Source organism: Pundamilia nyererei, unplaced genomic scaffold, assembly GCF_000239375.1.
Source record: "Pundamilia nyererei isolate P.nyererei 1_Seehausen unplaced genomic scaffold, PunNye1.0 scaffold00050, whole genome shotgun sequence".
Lineage (NCBI taxonomy): Eukaryota > Metazoa > Chordata > Actinopteri > Cichliformes > Cichlidae > Pundamilia > Pundamilia nyererei.
In genome coordinates, this window is record NW_005187451.1 from 1 (window position 1) to 10,126 (window position 10,126).

At 39.4% G+C, this 10,126-nt stretch overlaps 1 protein-coding gene across 1 annotated transcript; it reads right to left on the reverse strand.

The window, feature by feature from the left end:
• Nucleotides 1–4,657: 4,657 nt before the first annotated feature.
• On the reverse strand, nt 4,658–9,968 carry LOC102199177 (sodium-coupled monocarboxylate transporter 1; the record flags this gene model as incomplete). The annotated part of the gene is made up of 15 exons (XM_005733229.1): nt 9,735–9,968; nt 9,077–9,196; nt 8,782–8,847; nt 8,641–8,692; nt 8,470–8,537; nt 8,323–8,361; nt 8,034–8,146; nt 6,785–6,925; nt 6,316–6,445; nt 6,132–6,220; nt 5,855–5,964; nt 5,656–5,723; nt 5,443–5,529; nt 4,853–5,064; nt 4,658–4,761 (listed from the first exon to the last, which is right to left on the reverse strand). Coding segments are annotated over exons 1-15 (1,633 nt in total), but the record flags the coding sequence as incomplete, so codon positions are not given.
• Between the last annotated feature and the right edge of the window lie 158 nt (nt 9,969–10,126).

The window sequence follows — 10,126 nt, forward strand, 5'->3', positions numbered from 1 at the left end:
CAGCTGCAGCTCCACTGTGATCCTGAACTGGATAAGCACTTAAGAAAATGTGTCAATAAATGGACGTACATCAACTTACTATATTTATCCAAACAGACGGGACCAATAATGCTTCACTGAGTTAGAGACTTTAACGTCTCTTCTATGTAAGAATGTCTCGTGCTGATATACCTGCAAACTTGTGAGAGAAATAATGTGAATGTTTAGGCTTTTATGATTAGGTGGGGGCCACTAGAGGCTATAAGAGTTTGATCAATGCTCCACTATTTTGAGATCTGATGCTGTCTGCGTACGGTGTCCATCTCCCACGTGTGTGATCATTAAAAGCATCGTTTGACTCAACCCGGCCGCCCAGTGTTGTTATTGTGGTTTTTCCTCTTGTATCCATCCCCAATATTTGAATCCGTAACAGTTGTTAAACGTGGGTGAGCGTTCGTTGTTCTGGTTGGGTTTTTGCCACAACAGTTGCAGTACTTCATCATCTATCTGGCTATAATGAAGAGGAGCGAGCATAAAGGGAGTGACTTTTTTTTAAAAGTGTCAGACAATTTCAAATGCAACATTTCTATCAGTTCAACAAACACAGACTGTTTGTGTGCAGTCTTTGGCACAGTGTGTTGCTAGATAAAAGTTCAGCTGACTTGACTTCACTCAGAGAGAAAGATAAGAAAGACAGGACAGAGGTGAAATTTAAAAGTAAGGATTGCTCAGTTGGATTTGACAAACTGCAAATTGCAGGATTACACGGAAATCCTCATCTTTTTAAATCAGATATTGGCTCTGTACATGCACCATTGTGTTTTTCTAATATTGTGAAACCTGCTGCAAACAGAGGAAGACTTATTTAAAGGTTTCAAGAAAATCCTCTGTAGCTTAGTGCAGCATAAACAGGTTAGTTTGCTGTATTGTGATGGAATTAAAGTAAAGAACAGTGTGAGAGTGGTGCAGTGGTTGTGGTTTCATGGTCAGAGTTAGGTATAGTATAGCAGAGATTTATAAGAATTTTTAGCAGATGATGCTGAGATTCCACCTTCATGCCAACTTTATACCATCTAGAAAAAAAGAGCATAAAGAGTGTACTGTCAGTGTAAAAGATGGAAATCAGCCAGGAAAACTCATGAAACATCTGCTCAAATTCAGTTGTGAATCCACACATCCACAAAGAGCAGGAGGTCAGCTGATCACTGCCTGGAAACTACAAAAATCTACTGGAGCTCTCAAAATAGAAATTAATGTGCATTATGACTCATTTCCCCCCACTTAGCCATTACAACCAATTACATTCGAGTGAGACAATGCAGCGTGTAATAGCAATAGACAAATATATGAGAAAAAAAAAGCTAGGGCCTTCATCTGGGTCGAAATTTTCTCCAGGACCCACAGAGTAGCGATCAGAAAAAAGACAAATAAAAGAAGAAGGAAAAAAAAGGTGTATACTGGGGACAAAGCAAACCAATTCTGATATGCGGGGTGCACAGGGAAAAATTATCAATATGCTTTTTGTGACTTTTTTCTTTTGCTGGTGCGTTGTGTGATTTTTCTAATGTAAAATTTGTGCCGAAGCTCCAGAAGGTTGGGAAACACTTCTCTGCAATGTAGGGAAGAGACAATGGATATGTAATTTTCTTCAGATTCTAGCTGGGTTTAATTAGAATTTTTGGTTTGCATCCATATCTACTGATATTATTTTATCATTATGTTAAAATAGCACAAGGATTAATTAGCTTTGCACAGAAATAGAAACGTCCTCCATGAAGCTACTTTTTGCTTTCTTTAATTACATTTCAGATCTTGTACATTTTTACTTTTACTTGAGTAAAGAAGTTGAATCAGTACTTCAACTTCTACTGGAATACTTTTTTAACAGTAGTGTTTCTACTTCTACTTAAGTATAGACTGTCTGTACTTCTGCCAACTCTTATGTGGCCCAGCTTTTGATGCTGGGAACTGCAAGACTTTATTAGCAAATAAAAGTATAAAACCTTAAGGTGCCACTGTATACTGCTGCAAGAAATAGTCCTGGGAGCCCAGGGTAGCCTTTTAAGGTATCGATGACCAAAAGAAACGTAAGGATAAACTTAGTGCTTATAAAACCACAGGCAGATCCACTAGTACTTTAAGTGGTATTCGGTTATGACACAGAACCCCAAATACCTGATCAAGAGAATAAACTTTTCCAGCTGTCAATGGATCACAGTGCTTATAGAAAGAGGCACAATCCTGAAAACACTGCAGATCCCAGGAACAAGGAATAACTTACCACGCTGATGAACACAGCTCTGAAAGAGACCAGGTGAAACAGTTGAAAGGATAAATTTCTGTTGTGCCCAGGCTGGCATTCATCTTCGAAAAGATCAATTTTACAGATCAACTCCCCTAATCTACACTTGTTTATGGATGCACTGTATCCGAGTTCCCTGGTTACAAGACTGAGGGTCATACCAAGACCAGACTAACTATTCTATGGTCCTGCTTGCAAGTACACTGCACTTAATAGATTAGATAAGCAGAAAATTGACTAGCACATTTTTACACTTCCATATGCAAGCCTGGAAATTTCACACATTTTAAGTGATAAAATAGTAGAGTTCCTTGGGATCGAGTTTTGCGCATAGCTGCTGTAAGCTTGTCGTTCTCGCCAGACTGACGGCAGTGTTTCCTCTGCTGATGATCTCTCCAGTTTTAAAGGTCATTAATGTGCCCAGATGTATAGAAATACACAGCTGAACACATCTGTTAAGTTTAAGCTTAACTTTAGACTGTTTACCATGTGCAATGTATTCTGCTCTGCCACACTGAATATGTATACAACCTGCCTGAGCAATGGTGGACGCTATTGTCCGGTGTCTAAAGTAAAATTTTATTAGACCAAGAATGATTTTTAGGCTACTGAAAGAGGAAGTGTAGTAAATGTCATTTGATGTAGAATTCTGGATGAGTGTTTTTAAGTCTGTCCCACCCTGCTCAGCCCTCGATCTCTTCATGGGCTAAAGAAAATACAGTTAGCTGCTGTTCATTCAACTCTGATTAACTTCCCTCTAAGTGCATAAATCTGTAGAAGAAAACTAACATGATTTGCCATGGCAGTGTAAAGAGTTTAAATTTAAATCCAGTAAACTGAGGTATGAACATATCAGTGTTGACCATATTTCTCATAGGATGGGAGGAGAAATGGGTCATTATGTTTGCTCAGAAAAGCAAATTAAACACTATGTGCACCCCAACTATCTGCACAAAGTTTTCCTGTTACCGACCAAGTTGAACTTAAGTGTCGGAACTCCAGAAAGGGCTAATCAAAAACAAAACCCTAGATTACAATCTCTGGGTTTAATGCCTACATTCTTGCAATTACTGTTCTTTGCAAATTTCAAGCAGATCAATAGGTCTTAAAATTACAGAAAAAACAAGCAGGAATTCAAGAATATTCTTATTCACACTGGAAAGCTGGTCTTCAATCCACCCATTCCTGGGACATTTGAGACTTCCCTGGTTAAGGCACAGTCTCCGCGACATGCCAACAGCTGGAGAGAAATAATGTAAACATATTTGCTTGGGTGGAGAAAAAAAAAAAGAAGAAAAAAAAGTTCTAGGGTTAAGCAGAAGTTTAAACTGCCTTGAATCCATGTGTATGCAAAATGTTAATGCATCATTTTCCTGGTCAGGGAATCATTGGTACTAAACTGCCAATGTGTAGACTACTCAAGACAGACACCACAGCTGAAGTTTGTTTCAAATCAGTATATATTTGAATATGCATATCCAATTTGTTGATTAACATTTAAAATGTGTATACAAGTATATTAAAAGCACCCACACCCCTCCAAAAATAAAAACAAAAACACAATAAAAAAAAAAAGCTATATGTCCCAAGAACTACACCAAGAAGACTACAAATCACCACAATCACTAAAACAGTTGTCAATTTTTTTAAACTCCTGCAGCCACCTGGATTAGAGCAATGCTTTGTTGCCCATGTTGAAGTTTGTATAGTAAATCTCAGGTAAACTTTGGAAATGACTTGCAGCAAACCATAGAGCCTGCAATCAGATCCATGCATTCATAATCTTGCCAGTGTTCATCTAGCAGGCTTGTTCTCGTAGGGTCAGTAAGCATGAGGCACATTAGAATAAAATGGTGACTGAAGGTTTGATTAAAAATTACAATGTTACAACATAAAAGCAATCCTTTGAGTATTCCATTCGTTAGACTCCATCTAATCTTCTGCTTTAGCTGCTGCACCTCTTCTCTTAAGCATAGTCGTCCTCAAATGGCCTTCATTTGTCTCCTGTAGGGGAAGAATCTCATTAGGCCAAGAATAATTTTTGAACTACTGTAACAAGAAGTGTAGTAAATGTCATGTCATGTAGAACTCTGGATTTGTGTTCCTACCTCGGTCCCACCCTGTTCGGCCCCCCTTGGTCTTTTTGTGACCTAAAGGGGGGGAACCCACACACAAAACACCCGTTTCACGCTACAGCACTTACCTTACATTTGATGAGCTTGAATAGATGATAGGACAGCATGTCCTCTTTCATCAGCATAAGACTGGGTGCCACTTTCTATTTCAGTCCACCTGAAGACAAAGGGGCCAAATGCAACAGTGATACAAGGTTCGCTTTCCCCGTCTAATGTTTGTAATCAGTTGTGAGATTTTTACCCGTGTACAGACTGACTATCGCTCCAACAATCACAGTTGTGATGAATCCAATGACAGAGAAGTAGAGGTAAGAAGGAGAGTGCCAGTTACGTGTCAGCAGATGTCTGGTGAGAGAAAAAAAAAGGCACTTAAGCTTTCACACAATAATGAACTACAAAGTTTCTGATCACACGATATATACACCGCCACACTTACGTGGCACCATCTTGCACTTGAGCCATGGTAAATGAATTCATCTGTGTTGGAAGATCAGTGGTCCAGTTGAGACTGCCAGGAATGGTGAAGTTACAACCCTCGGTGCTTAGTGACAGAGGTCGGGTCATCTCAGGGTCAGCGTAAGACAGCATGGATCCGAGGCTTACAAACAGGGAAGCAGCGAACCCAAATGCAAGACCAAACAAACCTCCCTGCAGACAGACCAGTAGCTACACAGTGAAGCTTCCATGTGGTTCACATCAGGGTAGAACTGAATTCAAATATCGTCTTCCTGTGACTTAACGGGACTGTCCATCTCCTGCTTAAGCCTAAATACAGTTTCTTTTGTGGATTTTTGCTGTGAAAGTTACTTAATTTCTTCTTTAATTCATGCGTCACTTGTAAATAGAGTCCCCTGTTGTTTAAAAGATACATACACCATGCCCTGAATTTTTAATAACAAATCACATTGATGATTTGTTATCTGCAGTTCATGGGGATACCATTTAGCCAATTTGTAATCCAGATTCATTTCTGATGTTAAGGCAATATAATGAAATCAAAGCAAGAGTGAAAAGTCGAAGACGTACCGTGGAGTTGGCAAATGGGCACAGGATGCCCAACACAAACAGACCAAACATAGGACTTCCACTGACCCCACCCATGATGATTCTTGCCTGTGAGAGACAGCCGAATTGAAATCTTAAATGCCACACAAACATTAAAGATGTTCCAAGTGTTTGGTAGGCCACATTTAAGATTCATGCATTTTCATGTTGTAACTTGTATCAGATTCTCACTACCTGAGCAAGTAGTCCCATAAGTGATGCCAGGCCAGCCATAGAAACACACAAGACTCCGATACCGCAACCTGCAACAACATTGTGTAACAACTGACATTTTAATCATGAAGATTTATTAACTAATTCAGCTTTAGCCTCAGTCACATACCAGTGCTCAAAGGACAGTTAATCATGTACTGTGAACAGATCAGGTACGTACTCAGTGTTCTGGAGATGTGAAGCAATTGTCTGTCAGTCAGTGTGACATTTGGCTTGATCAGCTCCTCTAGAGTCACTGCAGCCAATGTGTTGATGATTGATGAGACTGTGCTGAGTTTAATAAAAGTTATTAAAATGTCTGCAACCATTCACGTAACATTTGACAATCATTTAACTGATGGAACCAGCTAGGAAACAAGATGCATTAAGTACAGGATGAGGCCCAGCTTTTGATGCTGGGAACTGCAATACTTTATTAGCAAATAAAAGTATAAAACCTTAAGGTGCCACTGTAAACTGCTGCAAGAAAGAGTCCTGGGAGGCCAGGGTAGCTTTTCAGGATATCCATTACCAAATATGGCAGCAGCTATGAAGAAACAAAGATCAACTTGGTGCTTGTAAAACCACAGGCAGATCCACTAGTACTTTAAGGGGTATTAAGTTGACACAGAACCTCAATACCTGATCAGAAAAAGAAATTTTTCCAGCCGTCCATGGATCACAGTCCTTATAGAAAGAGTAGAGGCACAATCCTGAAAACACTGCAGATCCCAGGAACAAAGAATAACTTACCACGCTGATGAACACAGCTCTGAAAGAGACCAGGTGAAACAGTTGAAAGGATAAATTTCCATTCTTGCCAGGCTGGCATTAAGAAAAATCTATACTTGTTTATGGATGCACTGTATCCGGGGCCCCTGAGTTACAAGACTGAGGGTCCTTAAATCATACCAAGTCTAGACTTTGAGTATTCTAGGGTCCTGCTTGCAAGTACACTGCACTTAATAGATTTGACAAGCAGAAAATTGACATTTTTACACTTTACTATACGCAAGCCTGAAAATTTTCCACATTTGAGTCTAGATTCACACATTTTAAGTGATATAGTATTGTTTCAGTTACAAAATCCTCCCATCAAATTGTGACTCACATTCTGGCATGAGTGATGCTCTTGCAGGAGTTGTATCTCTGAACCTGAGTCTGGCTAGTTCCACTGGTCATTGTCCAGCCAAGTGTTCCACCGATGGATATGGTCCAAAAAGTGTGTCGCCTCAGAGGGTTCAAGTCAAAACTGGGAAAACAGTATACCTATGAATCATCTAAAGTGAAGTGAAAATTGTGCAACTTTATTCATATTTAAAAAAACAAAAAACTGCAGCCCCTAATGATTTCATGCAAATGCATCAATATGACCCGTAACTCCTTATATGACTGTGATGATGGATGACTAAGAGCCTACACAGATATATCAATGAGGTTTCCAGGAAAAGCTGGCCTGGTGTTTGTCACAAGACAATGCTGTAGTGAAAAGGCAGAATAATATTTGCTCAGAAAATAAAGTTCATGTGATTTTAAACCCCAGCACTGTAACATAATATTCAGCATATTTGCAATCTATCCAAATAAGCCCGAGTAAGAGTAGATTAGAGTATGCTAATATGGTCAAACATGTCAGAAGTTGCTGCAGGGATGTCAAAGTCTTAGCACTGCAGGAGACATGGGCCGAACCAGTCACACTTCCTTTCTGTACAGTTTAATTATACATTTAAATATAGCTGCAAGTCCATCAATGGACCATCTTAAAATGTAAGAAATGTGTAAAAATTGTTGGAGGTCTTTACTGTTGACCCACTTTAAAAGAAAAAGAAAAAAAAAGAGATAATTGATTGTTCCTTCTTATCTACTTTGGTCAGAGTCTCTGGTAGACCAATTATGGCCCCTTGGCCTTACGTTTGATACCCCTGGGCTATTGAGTCGTTTTGACTTATTCATTTAGAGCTGTTTAAAAAAAATTTTTTTTTAAGTTTGCCTTTACCTGGACAATCACTCCCTATATTGGGCTTCAGCCACAGTTCTTTGGCTTATTTTCAGACAATAGTACAGAAGCAATTCGTTTCCAGAAGTTCAGTCTATCAACGTGCCTAGTTCAAGTACTGTGATTTAAATCCAAGTAAAGAAAGCAGTGCTTTTGTTGCACTCAGTTCCAACAGTGGGGCTCAAATACACAAGTACACTTGAGTTAAAATTTGAAATACACTTTAATGTACTGTACATTTCTATCATTTGAATTATGTTGCAGAATTGTACTCAATTTGCTAAAACAATTCCTCAGTATTGAGATGCAAGGGTTTGAATATGCAGGCTCTTAAAGTTACTTTACTTTCTTCCCTTATACTCACTCCAGAAAGTTCAGTCTTCCTCCTTGTTGTGAATTGGACAGAATAGAGACTCCTCCTTCTAAGAAGAGACACTTGGATATGACACAGAGAAGGCCTGCTAACATTATTCCAACCTAGAAGATAAAATCGGATTATATCAAGACATTTACCCCACTGCTACAACTAGAATTCAAGTTTAATTGTGATTTAGAATTAAAGCCAAATGTCCTGGCACTCGAAATGGACTCATTTGATATTCTTCTATGTAGGCTATGTAGCATTAACAGTAATCTTGCATGTCGAAGCCTACCTGGAAAACATCTGTCCAAACCACTGCCTTCATTCCACCCTGCAATAATGAGCCCATTTAAATCCAGACAGCCAAAGCAAGAAACAGTTCAGTTTAAGGGAAATGTATAGCAGAGAGATGACTTTTGCAGCTTTTGTTGTTCCATACCAATGCGCAGTATGCCGTACAGACCATTCCTGTTACCACGATTACCACCCACAGATTCCAGCCAGTCACTGCAGAGAAGTGGGAACATTTAAGATACTGGTCACTCAAGTACCCGCAAGTTTACTTGTGCAGTAATGTTTCCTGAATCTGTCAGCTTTGGCCTGAACATACCTTGATTTAATGCGAGGGCTGGAGCATAAATCGCAAGTCCAGACAAGAGGAGCTGTGGTAAAAAAGGACAAATAGCCATCTGGTTACAGGTATGTGGCCCTAGCCAAACAAGTCTTAAAACTTGCTTACTGCCATACTCACTGCTCGAATAATAGCGAGGAATGTTACCAGCAGACGGGTTACTTTGTTATAACGCAGCTCCAGATACTTGGTAGAGAAGACAGTTACTCATACAGCATCCAAACAGACTTTTTAAAAAACAAACTAGTGGTGCATTTATTGTACCATAGAGCAGTCTAATTAAAAAACAAATATTTTATTACACAATAGATCATTACTGGTTTAACCAGAAGCCAAATAAGCTGATATCTTCCCTTTAAATTACAGACGCGCTTCTGGTTATTGTACACAATCTGCAAAAAGCTACTACACTTACCTGAAAAGTGCTGGTAATGGGCAGCCTGTAGAAGACTGGGAGAAAGATCTCACATGTGAACACCTGGGCCAGAAAATACCTGAAGCAAGCATACCCTATGATGGCTCCATAGCGGTACACCTACAGACAAGCAGCGTTTCCAATTTAACAAACAGGAAAATGAGCAAGACCATGACACACATGCAGGTTTATAAAGTTTTAGCAATTCACACAGTGGGGCTATTGGAGCAGTAGACTTGAAATACTAACAGGAGTCCAACCCTGAATAAATGTTTTTACTAATGCGTGGATGTCAAACTCATTTTTCATCGTGGGCCAAATGGACTGGACCAGTAAAACCAGTGTCAGTGTAAAGACATTTAATGCACATTTCATCTGAGATATTTTAAATATAAAAGTCATACTTCCAATAATACAGCTTGGAATATTTTATTAGCTAACAGAATGTTTTTATATTCCAAGTCATAAACTCAAAGTCAAATTTCTATGCAATTAGTTTTTCTGTTACTTAAATGTTGTATTAATTGCCACAAGGAATGTCCTTATACTTATGAAAGTACAGTTTAAAGTCATAAATATTCGCAGGGAAAGTTAATCACAGGAAAAAATGAAAGTGCAATGAGAGAATTTTAATCTGAGGCCAATCCCGCCACATTACCTCTACCGGAATGGATATCAGTATGATGGACGACAGGTCGCTGGCGGTCAGTGACAGGGAGACGGGCAGAGCGGTGAGTTTTCGACCTCCGGTTAAGAATTCCTGGGTATTTTGCTGACTTCTTCCGATCCAAGCGTAGTATAAGCCGATGGTTGCGGAAACCAGCAGCATCAACACAAAAACTGCATAGTCCGCTATGTGCAATGAGTCGGCTCCAGCCAAGTCCTCACACATTTTGTTACAAGTGTTACGGATTCAAATATTGGGGATGGATACAAGAGGAAAAACCACAATAACAACACTGGTCCGGCCGGGTTGAGTCAAACGATGATTTTAATGATCACACACGTGGGAGATGGACATCGTACGCAGACAGCATCAGATCTCAAAAT